Source organism: Passer montanus, unplaced genomic scaffold (assembly GCF_014805655.1).
Source record: "Passer montanus isolate IOZ18808 unplaced genomic scaffold, ASM1480565v1 scaffold31, whole genome shotgun sequence".
In the NCBI taxonomy this organism is placed as follows: Eukaryota; Metazoa; Chordata; class Aves; order Passeriformes; family Passeridae; genus Passer; species Passer montanus.
The window spans coordinates 9,300,918-9,322,436 of record NW_024367819.1 but is presented as its reverse complement, the minus strand read 5'-3'; the positions used below and the strand labels follow the sequence as shown (position 1 = coordinate 9,322,436).

Here is a 21,519-nt window from a genome sequence, read left to right as displayed (position 1 = left end):
ATAAACAAATTTGACTGCTTTCCATTATTATTTTGAACTGAAGCTGTGCTTTTTTATTTACTTTAGGGGAGAAGTATCACTGAGAAGCTCATGTTGGAAATTTCATCTTAGCATGACTGAAACTTTGTTGTTGCCTAAATGTACAAATGAAGGATTTTAAACTGACATACTGGTGCTAGTCTTTAAAACATCTCTTAAATATTTTTCACTGTGATACAGAAAAATTGGCCAGTACATGGCTCTCAATTTTTGTAAAACCCAAGGTTTACAAAACCTTTACATGCCTACTGAGTACTTAGAAACACAAACTAATATTTAGGTGTCTCAGTTGACTGTGTCAATATATCAATCTATCACTAAAATATCCTTCTACGCCTTTATGAGGGTTTCCCAGTGTTGCAAAACTTGGCACAATGATTTCAGAGTACCACTGCTAATTAGCAAAAAAATCAAATTACATTATCTTGGCTCCCACAACAAGTTACCATATGCACAAGTACACTTTCATAACCTCTGTTTTTCCATTGTCCTTTATTAGGTTAAAAATGCAGCTTATCTGTGCATGGAAGAATACTAGGACTGGCCAGAGCTATCACCATGACGACACAGACTAAGCATGATAGCTCAACACAGGAAAAAAAAAAGTTCATTTTCCTTCTTCTTATTGTTTAATGATTTTAAAAGTTTTTCCATTCAAGATCTATTTTTCTAGCATCACGACTCTCCAGAATGGAACCTTTCATTTACTTTTCAGTTTTGTCTCTGGCAATAAAGCTGAAAATGAGTCCCAAATAGAGTCTGGGCTATTAAATTTGTTAGCAGGCTGGATTTCTGCTGTTTATTTGGAGTCTAAAAGAGGTTTGTGCTCTTGTTATCCTGAAAAAGGCGGAGCAACAAATTTACAAATTTTGACCTTCTGATAACTAGATTATTATAGATATTTCTTTTTGAGTACAAGGATGACTGCCACACTGACAAAGAAGAAAATAAAAACACCCAATAATGCATGTTCTGCTCTCAAAGGTCACCAATGACAGATGGATATTTAATGAGAAATCCTGTAGTAGCTACATTTTTCTGTACAAGTAACTACTTTTTTCTGTACAAGCGTAAATAATGAGAATGCAGTATTTAGAAGGCAGAATAATACTAATAAGGGAGTGCAAAAGGTGAAACAAAAGCAAAAAAATGGAGAATCAATATTTCAGCATTTAACTGACATCTCGAGCTGAAAAGCTTACCGCCACATCGTTTCTCTTCTATGCTGCTGGATCGTGCCACAGATATTTCTAGAAAAATAAAGAAACCACTTAGGCCAAGGAGAAAAAAATATTACAGAGAACTTCTAGTTAGATTAACACATAAAGGATTTAAAAATTCATTCTATTACATCCACTTCAAGGTAAAAAAATTTTTACTATGTGGTAGAATTAATAGAAAGGACCCATGACATCTTCAGGCTCCTTAGTCTCCCAAGCAAAAGCAACAACTTATTTTTAATTCTTGCCTCAAAACAGCTCTGTAATAAAAAGAATGAAATGCACATGGAAGCATTCTTTGTGGAGTTTAGGCTTGTGGAGAAAGAGTTGATTTACTGAAGTAAAATTAACTACAGTTTAATTACCTTGCGTTCAAATGCACTCATTACTTCTAAAAGTTGCATCTAGCACTCATGTGAAAAGTGGGAATTTATACATCTTCAAAAAAGACAACTGCCAATTTCATAGATCTCAGTCATAAACTAATAAAATGCAATTCCAGCCTGTATCCTTACAATTTTTACTTTGAAAATACAGAATAAAATCTGCAGGTTTTTATCAAGTTTTTCCACTTCTTACTTCCAGACCATGGTTTCTATGAAGAGAAGTTCTGCCTTAAAAATCAGTCTCTTGAACCTCTCTGAAAGGGTCAAGGATCACTTGTATACAAGTGGAGTAGCTGAAACAGTATACCTGATTTCAAAAAAGCAGAATTTTAAGTTTTTTTATAACATCTTTCCAAGCAAAAAAATTAAGTGAGGGGAAAAATACAGAAATGGGCTAGTACTATGTGCCCAGTTCTTACAACAGAGGAAAGTTGCCACTTCTGCAGGGATTAGTCTTTTCAGCCAAGTGCTAGGGAGGAAACCCTTCAGTTAGAAGACCTGGATGAGAAAAAGTGAGCCAAGTGAACCAGAGAAGGCAAGCTCGATTCACTAAGGTGGGAGTAGTGGGCATGACTCATCTGCTGTGTTACTGGTAATGTGAGGATCAGCAGCAAACCAGAAGGGCAAGAGACATGGTGGCTTGTTTCAGATTCTGAAAATGCCTGCCTTCCAAAACTAGATGTAGAACTTATATTGGATTAAGCTGCAGATTTACAGAATGAGGATATTAATAGAGACTCAAAAGCCTTAGAAAAGGGAAAAGACAATGTGGGTGTTTTTGCTTCCATACTGACATTTTTCACATTGGTTTCAGAGGAAAATACTGTTTGGAAGATAAAGCATTATTCACCATCCATAAAAACAGAGTTTAACTTTGCTGATGTCTTTGTTACATTGTACTATTTACTGCATAGTCACTCAAATAAAAGGTTGCTGCAGTGAATAAACACAGCTACATTTCAAATGATGCATTAAAATGTAAATTTTTTCTGTCTGTGAAAAGACCCCTTGCTATTTTTAATGTACATAGGGAGAAAGTTGACTGCTAACAGCAGTGCATTGTGACCATCCATACTGTTGTAAGGATTTAAATGACTCCTGTGATTTAAAAACAAAAGTACAATCATGAGTTTGCACAAATACTATAGAATAATACATAATGTGACTATTCATCAGGTACTTAGCAGTCATGAGACATAAGGACTGGAGGCAAAGCTAATGGTATTTACCTTTTTGAGCAGTTATCAAGGTAAGGGACTGTCTGAAATGATTTCTGGATTACAACCACAGCGCCCATTTTGTACATGGAAACCACAAAACCTACAGCAACATTTCTTTAATAATCCTAATCCCAAAACCACTTAAAATAAAAAGCAAACTATTTCTGCTTACTATGTGTACTCATCCCCTGCTATCAAGTAGAATGGGAGAGACCTGCAGATTTTTGTGACAGTGACTAACCAAGGCAGTGACACTGGGTGCCAAGGGACAGATTTTTATGTAGACACCAGATCTACACAAACACATTGCCTCTACACAGCAGACCAAAATCCTTGTTCTGACTAAAGGCAAGTTCTGCTTCAGCTCATGGATCTGCACAGTGCAGTCTGGAACAGCCTTGGTCCTGAAACCTTGAGAGATTTCACTAATCCTTCAAGAAGCTGGCTGATCTGACCTCACCCGGTATAAAGTTGGAGTCCACAGCACAGGCCCGGCTCTCGGTGGTGTTGCCTGTGCACTGGCTGCCCACAGGAAACAGAAGGACGCACTGCCGAGCGCGGCTCTGGAAGCCAGACGAGTCGCAGTCAGACCACTCGGACCACTCGGACCAGCTGTCTGCAGCAGACAGAGAGGGACACACATGCAGACACTGTGATTAAGGAGCTCAAGTACACTGAGTGAGAGAGAAATAGCTTCTACTTCTGAGTTAGGACAGAAAGCCTCCTCTCCAGCTACCACCATCTAGCAGAGGGCAGCTCCTTCACTCCGATAAAACAAAGGCAGTTTGGCTTTGGCAGAAGTCTCTGAAATGTGAATGTGGTGGTCAATTTGCTACAGACATCTCATGGTTTTGGCTTCTCCCATGGCCTTTGTGTGTGGAAGTGAGAAGCTGGAGGATTCTCTAGGGGTGACTGAAAGAGTGATAGCTGTGGAATTAATTCCAGTGTAGGTCATTAAGGTGGACAAGCTCACTGCATTTTTTTAATGTTCCTGACCAATAGCAATGGAAACTATAAGAGCATTCTGTTCTGAAACAGGACATGTATTTAACCCCAAAATAGAAGCACCTTGAAGATTTTTTTAATGTTTTCTTTTTCAACTTTTCCTATTTCAGGTTTATTTCTTGGCTGTAGATTCTCATCTTCTCCATTCAGTTTGTCACCTCCTATTTCTTTTCTATATTTCTTCCCCTCCTCATGTGGCTTTGATGAAGATATTTTTATTTCATGCCTGTGTGATCTCAGACACTTTCCTTAAATGAAGTGAATTGATCTCATTCTCATGAGGTGGTGTGAGTTTACTGCACTCAGCATTCTTACAACTCAAGGCTGAGCCTTGTCTTCATAGGACTCTTCTAAGTCTGGCAAATATAGGGAAGACAGAGCTCAGGCAAACTTCCTTTCTTCTGTCAGCTTTTCCACAGAGATAGGCTTTATGGTTTTGATATGGAATAGTGTCCTTCTGTTCTAAACCAAACTTGTTCCTACTTCAACATTTTAAGTAATTCTATGCCAATATGAAGCAAATTTACAAATCTCATTTTGGCTCAAATGAAAAATTGTATATTTTCTAATTTTGATTCAAGTTAGATTGAAGAACATTACAATCTGTGAATTAGTGAAGCTTTTCTACACTGTTAATCAGGTGGAAAGTCAAGGAAATTTTACAGTCTCTGGAGCCCCTTCCAGTACCTTGTTCCAATACCTAATTCCAGAATACAAGGTTCACATTTACTCATTACTTTCCCCTTGTTCACATGGGAAAGAAGTTAAAATTTTCAGTCATCTAAAAAATAACAGACTTGAGAAGAAATATTTGAGACTGCAGTCTTGAAAAATGCCGAGCAATAACTGTTGATTATTAAATAGATTAACCTAGCAGGTCAGGTAAGAACTAGGATATTGATATTTAATGAACAATTAGTAACTGTCTTGATGAGGCCTTCTTTGAACAACAGGACAAATACTTTGATACAATCAGCTTGTAAGATCTTGTTATTGTGAGTAGCAGAAATACTCAGCTCTGTCCTTTGATTTTTCTGTTTCCTAGGAAAGGTCCTGGGAGGGGCTCATTTGCAGAGTGGGTACTAGGAGCACAGAGGCAGGTGCCAAAATGTATTTCAATCCTAATTCAGGGGAGTGGGAGAGCTGAGGTGGGAGTCAAGCAAATGGACAGGGGACAGGCTTCTTCTTCCTGCTTTCCTGCTTAGTGTGGCACATCCAGGAGCCACTTTTATACCTCCAGTGTCAGATGCTAGATCTAAGTAAAATAAGTATATGGATCTTTACCCTAAATATTTAGTAACAGTAAAGCCCTGCTCATTCAAGCTTAAAAGAATGTTGCCCATTACAAATCTTGGCCCAGTTCTCACTGGTGGTAGAGAGCATGCTTAAGCCAGAGCCAAGATTCTTGGCCAGTCCTGGTATAATTGGGATATCCGCAGCAGGTGCCAAAATACTTGTGGGCACCAGCCAACAAGATCCTAAATGGATCTTGTTGGCTGGTGCACTCTGCAGCCCAACGTGCTTTTGACCTGACAGACCTTTTGCTGAAGAAGCTACATCCCATGGTGAAATAGGAACTTCAGAGTACATAGGGATCATGCTAAGTCATATATGAGTGACTGGGAAAAGTTACTGTTCTGTCCTGCTCCTTAGGGGACCTATAAAGAAACTTTGTGAGTCCTGCAGTGCCCCCAGACACTACAGGACAGGCAGTCTGTGGGTCTGGTGCTGAGCTGATCAGCTTCACAGAATCAAAGAAGAGGAGAGGGGGCACATCAGTGCAAGCATGAAACAGAAGGCCACCCCTGCAATGGTGGCTCCTCACAAAACCCGTGGCTTGAGGAGGTAGTTGGGAGCTCAGAGAGCTGCAGAGAAATAAGGCATCCAAGACTAACAGATGCATAACTTCAAATTGTCAGATGTGCCATCCCTGGGAAGGTGATCCCACAGCTTTTGCATGTTTTTGCACTGACTCAGCTATCTTGCCTCATTCCTTTGATTTCTGTCAGTTCAAAGTATCTGAGGCTCTCTTGCACCTCAGGCAGGCTCCTGAACTTGCTCCTCAGTTCTCATGACATGCACAAGTCATGAGAATGTAAAAGAGAGGGTCAACTGGAGATGTGTTTAACCTGCTGAACTGCTTTTCACCTCTAACATGGCAAGGCTTAATCATGACGTCATATCTTCCTACAGACTCTTGGCTGGCCTTTGAAGCCAGGTTAAGATAAAGCAGCTCCTAAGAGATCCCTTGGTGAATGCAGCACTGCAGAAAGATCAGATTAATCAATGTAACATTTAAATCTCTTTCATGCAGTATTACACCAGCATTTCTAAATGCTCAGCTGCTTTGTCCATTATTTGTATGTGTAAGTTACCAATCCAAGGACAGAATGTATTTTCACCCCTTAGAAAAGCAGTAAATACTTAAGGTATAAAATACTGTTTTATGCAACTTATTGCAGACACACTGCAACTGGTTACACTTACTGATAATCAGCCACTACTGATCAATACTGCAGTACTTCCTTTCATATTGCTGTGATTGCATTTGAGAAAATTAAAATAAAAACTACAAACTCAATGATAGGGCTTTTAAAATGAAGATGAAAAATTGATGTATTTTGCAGACACAAGCCTGTTATTTTCTTTTAAGTGCACACTTGAATACTTTCAGTTGGATTTTCCATTAAATCTCTATATCCTCAACAAATCCTTAGTATCAGGATTCCAGAAAGTTTTGTTTTCTGCTAGTTTTGTTTAGAAAAAAAAAGGAGGATTTCAAATGCCAAAAAATCTTCACTCTTTTCACATAAGAAATGTCATAAATAATTTTCATTTTTTGCATATTCATTTCTCTGCTGGATTGTTGTTCTTAGATTCCAAGTGTCATTACTATTCTCTTACACTGAGCACGCCACTCAAGCAGTGAATGTCAGCAATGGTGCTTTCAGATCTGCACAAGGACAAACCACTCTTCACCTCGTCCTTTCCCCAAGAAAATGGTTCTGCAGGTGTTCAGGTGTCTGTTCAAACTTGATCTATGAAGCATTGTGGTTATTTTTGACCCATTCTCATGTGAAATAAGAGCAGTAAAAAGCAGTTTTGAAATATATATTGTAAACATGAGGCAAGGGCCATTCTCACAGCTAATGGATGATTGCTGTTTCAAAACCAGCAAATTTTCAGTGAGATTGAAATATCAATAAAATATAACAGAATGTGAAAAATACATTTTAAGCCTCTGAAATGTTATTGTTTTATAAGAGTTTCCACTTTCTTGAACGAAGATGAATGAAACCAACCTCCTCCTCCATTCTGCATCTACTCCAAAATTTGGGCCACAAGCAGGTCAAAATAAGATGAAGAAATTATTTATGAATGTTTGCAAACTGTCATTTATAGGAAAATGGTGGTAGAAAATAAATGCACAACAAGAAAAATAGCTACAATACTAGCACAATGAACATTCCAGCTCTGACCTTTCAAAGATGCCTTAAAGGATTTCAAGGCAGCAATGTGACTTCTGCATACAAATGTACAATATTTGTCTCAAAAAAATCAAATAATCGACTGATTTCTATGCTTGGCTTTTTTTAAAACCCAATTGGAGTTTTTTTAAACCAAATCTGCTTTAATTTTGACAAAGTAGGTACTTTTATTCTGCTGGAAGATATGCAGTGCCTAGAGAAGGAAAGAATCATAACAAGTAATATGATCCATTCAAAGTCATGGGGCTTTTGCCCTCACATGCATAGCCTCATCATACGAGCAGAAAACTTTTGCTATGAAGTCTAGGAGCTCTAAGTGAAACAAATAATACAGTGTGACATCAGAGCTCCTTTCTTCCTTTTGCTGTTGCTTGTAATCCACCAATCAGCAATAAATGAAAGCTTATGTAGTTATAATCTCAATTTCTCACTTAAATTTCATTAAAAAAATTAGGTTCCTTGAATATGAGTCAAAAGGCAGAGTCAACATTACAGAAATAGACATGATCCATAATATCATATAACTAGCAGGAGTGCTGAGACACTTCATATACTTAGCAGTCCACAGTAATTTAAAAAGATCAGGTCTTTGTTCCTTAGCATTCAAAGTTGAAGAAGGAGTTTTACAAACACTATGAAAGTTTTATTTGTGTTTTATACAAAAACAGGGCAAATAGTATCTACTTGAAGGACCTGATATCACCTGACATGATGACATGTGTTGAACTATTAACCTCAGCAATTTGCTTGCTGTGAATGTTTGGTGTTGTAACAGAAGCACTTTGTGATATTTTTATTAAAAGTCTCACAAAACATTTGCATGGCCCACTTCAAATATTACACAATTTTACTTAATCCAGATTCAGATATAGCAACTTAGATTTTAATTTTTAAAGAGGGAGGAAGGAGGTAGTCTCCTGTAGAACATATTCTGCTAGTACTTGATTTACTGCAGCATTGTAGCATGTAAGGGCTGATTGTGCACTTAATAAGGGAGAGAAATAATTTGCTCCTGAATAATAGATCAAGGGCATTATGTTGGCTAACTGAGGATGCTTTACTCTGTGGCATACGAAGGCCAAAGCTGGATGGCTGACTGGCCGTACCTGGACACGGCTGAGTGTTGCAGAGCGCCTCCTCCGTGTGCAGCCCGAGGCAGATATCCCCTCCGTACGCTGGGGCTGGGTTTGTGCAGGAGCGCGTTCGCATGTAATGCCCTCCTCCACACGTTGCTGAGCACTTGGACCAAGATGACCAACAAGACCAGCCTCCATCCACTGAAAAGACAAAGAATACTGTAGTTTTCCAAGCTGATGCGACACATGACATAATCCAGCTCATTTTTCTCATATTCTGTGGATCTAATTCATGGCCTACTGAAATTATTGGATATTTTTAGCTGCCACTGAACATAGTTCCTGCAAATTTAATCACGATGCAATTTAATTTTAAAAGGCCTTGGTATGCTGGAAAAGTTTAACAAAATTACTCATACATAAAAGACACTTTTAGTGGGTATCATAATATATTTAAGGGCAAAAATCTTTTTTTTCTTTTCTTTTCTCAGTTTTGAGGACACAAAATACCAAAGGTTGTTTAGCAGAAATATTGTAAGCTCGGAGTAGTTTTTTATTGATATAAATAAAACCTAACCAAAAAATAGCAACAGAAGGATGGACGAATCTAGAATTTGTTTCTCAGCTCAGGTGGATTGCCTTAACCCTTCAACCCATTTCAAATGGTCTAACACAGTTGCAGGATTTGATGGGCCAATATAATGTTACAGGCTTAACACATCTCTACCACAGATGTCAGAATTTGAACAATGGCAGAAGCTTAAGAAGGCAACACATTGACAAAAAGGAGTTGCCACTCTAAGTTTCTAAAACAAGTCTTGGAAAGGTAAATATTATTATTTACCTTCCTCTCCCCCCTTCTTTAGAATTTACTAATTCAAATACCACAGATGTCAGAATTTGAACAATGGCAGAAGCTTAAGAAGGCAACACACATTGACAAAAAGGAGTTGCCACTTTAAGTTTCTAAAACAAGTCTTGGAAAAATAAATATTATTATTTACCTTCCTCTCCCTCCTTCTTTAGAATTTACTAATTCAAATATGTCAAACTATTCTCCAGTCAGAGTTTTCACAACATTCTTCTGAAATGTAGGCTGGATTTCATGGGAGACCTATTTGTCATATGGTTTATGACACATGGCCACTAGACAAGATTTAAATGAAAGTTCATCTAATTGCCTGCACCAGTCTGGCTCCTTTCAGCCCCTGTTCTTAAAGCTACTGCTTCAGGATATGTTTCTGGTATTTAGAGCCACATTGCAGCCCATTTGACAAAGATTTTGTACTTGTAGCCACATGACAAGTCAGATGTACCTCTCCCAGGGAAGCAGTATTTTATTCATTCATCTTCTTTTCTTCCTTCCTTTCTTTCTTTCTTTTTTTTTTTTTTTTTAAGAAAAGAGACAAAAACCTAAACTTTCAAAATTTTCATATCCTACAAAAAAAAAATCAATTTCTTTTCAAACCTTTATTTCAAGCATTACCACTTGAATTCTTATGGAAGTAAATTATTTACCATGCCTTTTTGATCTTTGTTCAATTAATGAAACAGCTTTTCAAGGGATAGTTTTTACTGGTTTACTGAAATGCTATTCCTCATTATCTCTCACCATAAAAAAAAAAGGTTACAAACCTTAAAAAACTGGCTGACAATGAAAATATCTATGTGGTATTTGCATTTAAGTTCTCTCTTAGATGGAGATATAGAACATTTAAAAAAAACCTCTTTTTGGCTTCGTAGGATTGCATATCACAAATGCACGTGGGCAGTTTAATAGAATGATTTCTATGTAAAATCTTCAACAGTGAGAAAATGAGGAGAATTTTGATATTAAAAGCTATAAATGCATTTGTGATGTCATTTCAGATACAGTATAACTTCAGGTTCTCAAATGCTAATCAAACAGATAATTCCTTATTGTATAGCAAAGACTACTTACTAATCCTTTAACTGAAATTGTTAAATATACTGCATTTTATTCCCTCCATTCTTTATTTGCAATACCATCCTAAACACCAAGAAAGCATGCACTTGGCACTTCCTTGCTAAGAACTGTAGTTGTGAAAACTCTTTCAACTAATTTATCTGGACTCTGAAGCCTGATTTGACAGACAGGATTTCTGTAGTCTGGTACTATATCCCCAGTATGCAATTTAAATAAATTATTGCCATTATTAAGGAATTCAATGATTGCTACATCATACAACAAATCATCATGCATGAGAGAGTTTTATACCACATATCATAAATAAATACTGTATCTTGGCAGAGTATCTGACTTGTTCTCTTACTCATATTTTTCTTATTCATACATTTCACTGGAAAACAAATATGTCCTTTTGCCTGAGATAACTCTATTAATGCAGTATTATGCAAAGTCATATCAAAGAAAGCCATAGGTTATATGTCTTCAGTGCAGATGAAATATACTGTGCAATTTTATAACAATTTCAAGACACAGCATCCTTTATTCAGAACTTGCCTCTTTTTTTCTGTTTTTTTTTTTTTTTAATTATGTCAAATAAAAGCAGAAGCTGATACCCAAACTACTTATTTCACACGATATTAAGGCTTTACCTTTCTAGATACACCCTTTTTTATTCTTTTATTTTTTCTTTAATGTGATCTTTGAGTAGCTCAAATGATCAGAGGCATGTCTGCTGCAGCATATAGACCTTCATGAAACAGAATTGATTCTGCCTGAGATTAACTACACTGAACAAAAATTGTCTGCAAACATTGCCAGTGCATTGTTCACTGTAATGGAGACAGTGACCCCCAACACTTCCCTACTTATTTTTCAATGGACCAGAGTGAGAATTACAAATGCACCTGCATTTGAAATTGCCATTGATCTACAGGTGGCTGAGAACACAGAGACTGATGTGACACCCAGGAACGTCACCATGTTCCACAACTGCAGTGATCATGGCTGTACTATGTGGCTTCAGATGTAAAGGGAGAAGTAGGTCTGGGGAAGGTGGGATAGGACAAATATAGTAGGCAATGTTACATTTGATCCTAGCTGAGCTGGACAGTGCAATTATAACTGCTTGGTTTTTGGGCTTTTTTTTTTTTAAGTATCTATTTACTGACAGGCTGCCTCTAACATTTCAAGGACTATTGTAACTACCTCTTTTATCTGTCCCCAGAATTTTTTCTTTTCAGCAACAGAGGATAATAAGGCATCATCATTGTTAAATAAGATCAAAGGAGTGGGTATTTACTGCTTGAGTTTTTACAAGACCTAAATAGAGCTCTGTGGTTTCTTTCATCTTTCTTTAAGTTGCTTAGCAACACAGCACCATCTGGCTTTTTTTTTTTCCTTTTTTCTCCTTTTTTTTACTTTTGTCATGGAGCCCTTAATGTTATTTCTGCCTCTTATAGGAGGAAAAATACACAGCAGTAAGGCAAGTTCCAGTCACTACAGTTTCTTTACATAACCATTTTGTAGAGATGTTGGACAAAAGAAAGTCATTAAAGTAGTTCCACAATGAAAGACTTAAAGAGTCTTTACATTTTCTGACAATTGGTGAGGCTTGTCCCTTTAGAAAGAAGGTACTTTTTAGCTAGGAGTGTGCTATCAAACAGTCCTCCTTCCTTTAGAATAAAGCAAACAACATTTTGCCTGCTGGCTGTTGCTGGGGTTAATAAGTATTTCTTCACTGTAATGAAAAAAACCCCACACCAAAGGGAAGAGGATGTGCCAGGAAGAAACAGTGTACAGAAATGGTATCTCCTGAGGACATGACAAAACATCCACACAACTGGAGAATTTCCAAGAGACAATAAAGTAAACTGGATAAACTTGTAAAACTTTGGGTTTTACAAGGAAGCGTGGGCAGACACACTGACCTCACCTGCTTTCATGAGAACACAGACAGAATTGCAAGCTCCTTTATAAGCTGTCTGCATGTTGGGCAGCCTACTGCTCCCCTCCACACACCTGGGGATCACCCCATTCCACATCACTTAGTCTACTGCTTTTTCCCAGTCTTGTGGGATACTGCTGCATGTTTCAGGGTGGGAAAGGAGCAATTTTTACATCACAGTTTACAAAGGCAAAGTCTTATTTCTGTGATACCCTTTATTCATAATGCTGGATGAAACAGTCAAAATAGTGCAATGCAGAAACACAAGGAAAACAAATGGTTCTAAGAAAAGAACAATAACAAAATCTAAGGGTCCACTTGAGTTTAAACCTGTGAGTGAGACTTTTAAGTCAGAAAACCAACACTTGCTTCAAAGAGCAGCTCATCCCTCTTCTTGCTGGTTACAGAAGCAGCCTAGAGACATCAGTGCACGTTATAAGAGGGGCTTCAGCCTCTATTTGCTGGAATATTTTTTTCCTTCTGATTTATGAAGCTACTGCAGGATAAATTTTATTATTTTAAATACATTCTTGTTTTTTTGTGGCCAAGTTTGAGTTCAAAGAAAAAATAATAGGAGGAAATGAAAACAATAAAGAAGAAAAAAAAAAATAAAACCAATAAAAAGCAACTGGCTTTAGGGGATGCATAAATAACTTAAATATTTTTTCAGGGATTTTTGTATATCTGAAACTCATTATTGTTATTAGCAAGTTTAGTGACATATGAATTTATTCAGATCTTGTCAGCTAAAATGTCACAACTAAAGTAAACTAGAGATACAATAATAAAAATGTGAAATTAGTAAAATCCCAAAATATTTTCATGAAGTATCAGAATATCAAATCTAGGAGATGGTAACTGTCCTTTCCCTCTGATCCTCCACCATGCCCTGAGGAGAAGAGAGAACAGGAACTCCTGTAGCTCATGCTACTCAGTGGTGCTCACACAGCTCTGCTTTAAATGTCTGATTAAGGCGCATCCCCATGTCCCTATGCAAAGGAATATAAGAGAAGGCAACAAGAAACAAAACAAAACACAAATGAAGAAAAGTTGTCTTTTTGTACAGAGATAACTGAAGAGATGTGCAATACTGTGGCCTAGAATAGTGTTCTTTAGGTTCAGTTGTATTATTGTCAGGCAAACAGATCTTATAGTCAGCAAATTCCTGTAATTTTTGTAGATTTGCAGAATTTATCATTCAAACAACACTTCTCTTCATCATCTATTTCTCTTCATAATATAAATATCTTGCAAACTCCCCACGGATAACAAAGCCCTGATATGACTGATTTTAGATTCATTATTGACTGTGGATTAGTAACTCAAAGAAAACAGAAATGTCAGTGAGCATTCACAGTTATTGAGGCTGTTCAGTTCAGTTCTTGCCAGCTTATTGCTATTCACATCTCTGAGACATAAAAAAAGAGCTGAGGCACAGGTTCAAAGCATAATTCACTAGTGCAAAACAATAGTTCAAAATCTCCTGCCCCTCAAAGTAGCTTACCCAGATGGAAACAGTACTTTATGAGCATGCCTTTACACTACTCTGGCTCACAAACTATTTCTGCAGCTGATTTGGGAGAGTGATAGTTAGTTGAAGGCAAAATTATATGAGGGATCATTCTAAAACTTGAACAATATGAACAAATCATCTTCCAGGACCTGGGTACAATTTCTGGCAATTTTCTGGCACTGTTCAATTTACTAGTATATATTCAGCCTTCAAATACTACGAGCAAAAGGCCCAGTGACTGCTACCAATCTGCCCATCAGTGGACCATTTAGTACTGCAGAAAAAAATTCAGTTTCTCCCCTGCAGGCTTAAAAAAAGTTTTAACAGAACTTGCTGAAGGCAGAGTCTAGATGACTTCAGTAATGTTTTGAAGTTCTGGGATCCTGCATTCAACTATCAATTTCTGTTTATTAATATATTAATAAGTATATTTAAGATGCTGCAAGGGTTGCAAGACAGTTAACCAGACAAGACAGCCTTGCACACTTTGATTGCTCCATGGGCTTCTTCATTGTGTTAGTCCTTCAGAGCACTTAGTATCTTCGAGGATCACACTGAGCCCAGATTCATTCATTGAGAAGCATTAACTCCTACTGATTTTCAGCATGACTTAAACACTGCTCAGTATATTTCTCTATCACTCCCCTTTGTCAGCAGTTTACATCATGAGAGGTTGATCCTCCCTGCAATAAGCAGAAAAGGAAGCAAACAGAACTGAGCTTGAAGTGGCAGGAGGGGTCCTCTATAGCTTCCATCACACCTCTGCCAGCTAACCAGAATATTTCTGGAACTGTAATGACGGGGCTGGACTGTTACTAAACGGTTCTGTGCCAGAAGGGAGCAGGTGAAGCTGTCCTTATCCTGGAAGAGCTCAGGAAAGTCTTAGCATCAAATTCTTTATTGCAATTTTAATTCTAGTACTATAAAAAATACTTTCAGGTCAAGGTCAGAACAAAATGATCTCACATTCCTTAGCCTTTCTGTCTCTTTCATTAAAAATTAAGAGAATTCAAATTTATTGGTATGCTTCTCCAGTAAGAATTTATTTCCTTCCTACAATGTCTAATTTATGGGTAGACCTTATTCTGCAATAATATTTTACTCTTCCATTCTCAAAAAATCAATTACATCTAGTGCTTGCAAAGTTTTCCCTTCAGATTTATCTGAGATCTGATTCCGTCTCCTATGCTTTTTCTTAATTACTGGCAAACAGTAATTCTGTAGCTGAGGAACTTTGTGATTCCTTGTTGCAGGCTTCAATACATCTAAATACTTCATCCATTCTCTACATCTTCATTCAAATTTGCTTTGCACTGAAAAGAAAAATAAAACTTGTCTCTAAATAAAATTATTAGATGGATTAGGGCACTGCTTCTTGCTTCAGAAAGTCCTACCACACTTTATACCAACTGATCTTTTAAAATATTTTCAATTTCAAAGCACAGTTTTAACCTCTGCTTTAGAATTATGGTTTTTAGTCTGGGGCATTGTCTATCTCATAAACAACTAGGGCCTCTACAACAAATTTATAAGTGTGTTTTACTGGTTAAAACAATTTCTTTTAAAAAATATTACAGTGAATAGCTGCAGAGCTTAATGAAAATACCACCTCTGAAAACTTTTGACTAATTTAAACTTTAAAAAACTCCCCAGAAATTCAAGACAGCATTTAATTTGAAAATCAACAGCAAGAGCTGAACAACTAATCTAGCCCAGTATTATAAACAATCTGTGTCCATTTAATGAATGTATTTCAGTTACTACAGTATGGAGATACAATCAGGTATCTCAGAGCTTGTGAGCAGAGCTGGTACTTTACATCTCACCACTCATGTGCTTCAAAGGAAGCTGAGGGCAGTGTCCTATGGAGAGATTCCCTTTGCAAGGGAAGCAGGAGCCAGTGAGGAGTTGCTATGTTTGAGGTTGTTTCACCTACTGCATACATCCCTGGGGAGGTTTGCACACGTTGGTACAATGGTCCTCTAAATCTTTGATTTAATGAATTACTGCCAAAGTATTTGAACAGTGCAGTTGCACGAAACAGAATAATTTGTCATTTTATTATCCCAGAAAAGCAAGGCACTGTGATTCCAGTCTGGGAGCAAATGAATCAGAACACACAATAGGGCTGTGCCCACATGGAGAAGACTTGGACCACAATTTCCTAATTCTCTGAAAAATGTTGGCTCCCCGTTGGTTCTCTTCCATCTCTCTCCAACAGTGCTTAGTGTAGAATACATAGACACCCTTCACTGGTCCTGCCTCTATGCTCATAAAGAAGCTTCACCTCTTCCCTTGATCTCTTCACACTCCCAGACACAGAAACTACAAAATGAGCAACTGAAGCTACACTCCTCCTTGGATACAGCAAGAAAATTTCACCACAAAGTACTGGCTGGTTCTGCCCAAGTGTTTCTTTTGGAACTTCAATGCCTCAGTGGGTGTTTCCCCAGATCAAAACAGGGATCCTCAGTAGAAATTCCCCATGGATCTGCCCCACCAGAAGGAGAGGTGGGGTCTTGAGTTCCTCATGGCATTCAAGTTTTCCAACAATCCTAATGTTCCTGTTATCAATAAAACTGCAGAGAAATTTGCTTTCAGTGAACAGCCAGAATGTTCAGAGAGCTGCTGGGTTTGTAGGCTGTGTGCCAAAACATATTGCTCAGGTTCAATTCAAGATGGAAACATGTTTTTCAAGAAACTGTGTCCTGAGAGGGAAGTGTTTTCTGGACAGATCTTCTGCTTAAATTCTGATGCAAGGAATAGACAGTGACTGTTAGAGGGCTTTAAAAACTTAGAGAAAGCACAGCAAAAAGATTGGCAAAAATACTCATATTATAAAAACCATTGTATCCATGATTTCAGGAATACAGTTTTAATTTGAAACCATATATGTATGTTAATACACATATATGCTTTAAAATAGTGGTACACATACATAGTATGTATATTGCCATAGAATTTGTTCAGGTCCACACTTGGATAAATGACAAAATTTTCAAGTCTTCAACAAGAAAATATGAAGCACTACTATACATAATTAATACAATTGAAGATGTATGAAAGCTTATTTCTAAACGTATGTGCTGCTGCTGGAAAGAACTGAGTCATTCGGTCTTCTTTTCTTCTTCCTCTCTATTGTTTCTTACCTTGTATTCTCTCTTACTAAACCAATAGCACCTTCTTGTCTCCACGTGTTCTCCTATATCTTTCCCATTCCTTTTCCCACAAAGCCTCTGCACAGCTCAAAAGCATTTCAGTTTAAATGTTTGTTTTATGAAGGGTGAGATGTGACTGAAACCAAGATTTTTTCCCCCCCTAGGTTGGAGATACAACAATGATTTTTAATCCAAAGTAGTTTCTTGTAAACATATATTCAACGTATAATCCCTTTCATAGAATAATAAAACAACTTTAAATTAAGGAGAAACTCAAGGTTCCAAGAACAATCTTTATGGACTGCTTGAATAACCATCTAATTCCGTGATCAGTTGTGAACCTTTTTTGCTGGCAACTCAACACTTAAAGGATAACATAAATTTATTGGCAGTAACCACTGTGATGAAAATAATATTTTTAGTTTAAATAAAGACTAGGCCAGATTTAATGTCTTGCCAGAATCCTTATGTCTTTTTTTTTTCTATAATTTTACATACTAAAATTATATCTTTAAAGTCAGTCTCACAAGTGAAAAAATATATAGCTATTAATACTCTTGATGATAAATTTATTGACATCACATGGGAATATTACCCAATTCCACTCACATTATAAAGGTATGTTTGAGCTGTAATTGATTCAGGAACCAAAACAAACCTAAATCACACCAACTAAAATAGAAAAAAACCACCCCAAACCAAATATGGAAGATATAAATTTGATTATTTATTTTGTTTTAACTTCTTTCATTTCATTTGCAACTTACCTGGGCAAGGCAAAATGTTGCATTCCTGGTACTCCAGAGATGGGCCAAGGCAAGGAAGTCCCCCATACTTGGGCTCAGGATTGCTGCAGACCCGTTTGCGATTCCGGATACCTCTACTGCAGTCACGGCTGCACTGAGACCACGGAGACCAGGGTGACCAGGCACCATTGATGGTATGAGCAGAATATCTTCCAGAGCGCAGGAAGTCCCCTGACAATCCTAATGAAATAAGGATGGAAAAAGTAATACTAGATTAAAACAGTATCTCATCCCCAAACAACATTTTCCTGTTCAAATTTACTTCTAGGCTTCAATTAGTAATGAATAATATATAAATAATATGAAGGGTCCTGTCCTTTACTCTCACAATCCAAACCCTAGTTTCTTCTCAAGAATCTTTTCTTTAACAGAAATTTCATAATCACACAGAACTACAGTGAAGAGTTGGATCCAACATTTCAGTTGAAGCTTTATGGCTGCAATGACTGAACTAGACAATTTAGTCTACCTACGAATGATAAAAATTATCTCTCTCTTGCACAGGAATTATCATCAGAAGATCTCCAAATATATTACATAAATGTAATTGCCTCTGTTTTACAGGACGAAGGTGACAAAGGCGATAGGATTGAGCTTCCTGTGACCACTCTTTGAGCCAGCTCCCCTGGTCCTCCTGCAGGGCTCTGCTCACTTAATCCACCCAGCCTTCACTGCTGCTGGCTGTGCACAGAGGCTCAGGGGTATCTCATGCACTGTACTTATCCTAGCCATATTTAGACTTTAGATAGTGTCCACTAATAATTCCACAAAGTCTAGCAAAACTAGCCTTTTGTGAAAGGCAATGCTTCACCAATTTAAAAAGCAGTTTATTTTCCACTGAATTGAAGTGTTCTAAGCCACATATAAGCTATGGAAATCAGCCTTTTGGAGACACAAACACACCACAGAAAATTGCTTTTTAATTAATTATCATCTGGCAAGTGAAAAACATATTTTCTAAATAAGTTTAGTACAGAGAAAAGGCACTAGATTAAACAGCTATTTATCAGTGAGAGGGGACACACAGATCTTGTACACAGCATCCAACCAATAGATCTGGATATAGCCCCAGGTGAAGTTCTAATAATCTGCAGTTCATTTGAGTATCTCTGTCACTTTGGGGCTTGATCCTGCAGGTGAAAATACTCCTTCAACTGTACTAAGCACAACACTGAAATCACTCTTGAGTTGTAGCTTTACCTCTTAGCATCATTACTAAGCATCTCCACCAACACTGCTGGGATTTCCTACTGTTGCCAAAGCAGTTCACCTTTCCCAGTGGAAACTCAGTGATTGATGGACCAATAAATGCTGCTTTTATTACAAGTACCTATTTAAGTAGCTGTGATGAGAAAAGGTCCTGTGAATGGTACTTCAGCCAGCAGAGGATGTGGCAGGCTCTCTATGACAGAGCTTCAGTATAAATACAGATGAATTGCATCAACAGTGGAAAAATGCAGGGGGATTGTTGGCAGCTCTAACTGCAGCATAAATGTCTATTCTTAAGAAATTGTTTTGTGCCTACCCACAGGCATAGGCACTGTGGAAGTATGAAATGGAGATAGAGAATCAGAAGATTTACTGAACGATGCCATGAAAACAGACAGAAATAATGCTGTGAAGAGTCTGCCCAACAGCAGTCCTGCACTGAACAGGATCAGCCTTCTGCATAACCATGATGGAAGAGCCTCTTATTTGCAGTGTCCACCCTATTTCTACCCATACTTACAGCATTAGTAACACTGCTTAACTTCTTCCCCAAGAAATACATTCACAGTCATCCCAAAGTAGATGAGGGTTTGCATGTTTTTAAAGTGCAATATTGGAATGATGATGCATTGACATAGAAATACTGGTAATAAGAAACCACTGAAATTAATAAGAAAACAGCAGAACTGCAGTATAAAAATGACTAAAAGTGGATAAAACCTTTCAGGAATTATAGAGGGTAACTATTTCTCTCCTGCTGAGCCAGATTCTATTACACAGATATTAAAAGCAGCATTTCAAAAAACATGACATACATTCAAATGCAAAAAGGGGAGCAAGAACAGAGAAACAGAATGTGAATTATGAATACAGGTCCACTTTCCTGCTCTGTGAGACCCTTTTTATGCAATTTTGTGTCACTCTGGTCACGGAAATTCTCAGCTTATGTACAGAGTGAGCTCTGAGAACAAAATAATAACATATTTAATAGCAGAATTCTAAATCAAGGGGGTATTTAATTTATTCAATTAAGAGCAATGCAAACAATGACAAAAGTATTAATCAGACCAGACTGCCAGTCATTCCATTCACAAATCACTGCAGGGTGTCTCACTTTGTGCTAGTCAACCTATCACATAAGAATACTAGGATATTTTGAAGATATTTTTGCAGGATATGTGTAGCTTTTTAAGTCCTAAGAAAAACGTGTAACCTTATCTGACAGTATGGTGTTACATTTCTCGTGATTTAAATTGGGGATGGGGGAATTGAATCTTCTAAAGGAAAGCTCTAAGGTATTTTAGCTCTGAAACAGAAAAGTATTCCAAAGAATCTTTTCAGTGTGGAGTTTTGTCTGCAGCAAGTGTTCCCCTGAGTTTTCTTCTTTCCAAAGCATTAAAAAAATTATTATAAGGACCAGTCTTTTCACAGGTTTACAGTAGTTAATAAAGTGTTCATAAAGGGGCTTTTACAATTTCCTCTTCAGACAGAAACTACACAATAAAAAATTAACATTATGCCATTAACAGAATGAAAGTGACAAAATCAGTCTGCATTCTAGAAATACTGTTCTATATATTCCTTAACATTATAGCCTTTTACAATGAGGAGACAAGGTGCACAAATGAGGGGAGAAAAGTGGATATTACTTATCTCAATTTTAGTATTGGTTTTAACACTGACTCTTATAACTTCCTGCTAGACAAGTCAACAAAGTATGAGCTAGATAAGTAGACAGTGTCATGTGTTGAAAAGTGGCTGAGCAGCCAGGTCCAGAGGACAGTGATCAGCCATTAAGAGGTCAGCTGCAGAAATTCACGAGTTTCAATCCTGCTTAACACCATCTTTAATGACTTGGACAAGTTTGCCTTCACTATGAAGACTGGCTGATACACCAAAGGGTCGTGTCACACTTTGACAAGGCAGAGAGAAACCTCATGGAGTTCAGCTGGGGAAAATGCAAAGTCTTGAATCTGCACAGGAATGACCCCATGCAAACATACTTTGAGGGCAATCACCTAAAAAGTGTCTCTGCAGAGAAGGATCTTGGGGTTCTGGAGGACAGAAAGATGAATGTGAGCCAGCAATGTGCCCTTGGGGAAAAGAAGGAGTTTGGGTTACATCGGGAAGAGTTTTTCCAGTAGGTCAAGGAAGGATCCTTCCACTCCACTCAGCACCGGTAGAGAGCCCATCTGGTGCTCTGGACCCAGTTCTGGAGTCCTTCAGCTGAGAATTCCTGTTTATTAACTGAGGTGGTAGAGGGTATGGGAGGCAATATAAAATTAATCAAAAGATTACACTGTAGAATTTGTTCAAGCAAAAATTCTTCACAAAGTGTATATACAGCCCCCAGTCCTAGCCTTATCACAGTTTACATCAAATTCAACAGGAGGAGGCATAAATAGAAAAGCACTGGAATCTTTCAGAGCAAGTGGCACAAAATTGAAAACTCCAAATTGTCTCATTAAACTGTGGTTTTCTTGCTTGCTGCTTCTGTTTGCAGTTTGGGCCACTTTCAGATTGC

At 37.6% G+C, this 21,519-nt stretch overlaps 1 protein-coding gene across 5 annotated transcripts in view; it reads right to left on the bottom strand.

Annotated features, from left to right (window-relative positions):
• Positions 1-21,519, bottom strand: part of SEMA5A (semaphorin 5A) — a 315,764-nt gene that overhangs the window by 7,078 nt on the left and 287,167 nt on the right. For all 5 annotated transcript variants that reach the window (XM_039714857.1, XM_039714858.1, XM_039714856.1 and 2 more), the window contains 4 exons: positions 17,748-17,966; positions 8,465-8,635; positions 3,326-3,481; positions 1,242-1,289 (listed from right to left, as the gene is read on the bottom strand). In XM_039714857.1, coding sequence (XP_039570791.1) covers positions 1,242-1,289; positions 3,326-3,481; positions 8,465-8,635; positions 17,748-17,966 — 594 coding nt within the window. The remainder of the gene's footprint in view (positions 1-1,241; positions 1,290-3,325; positions 3,482-8,464; positions 8,636-17,747; positions 17,967-21,519) is intronic.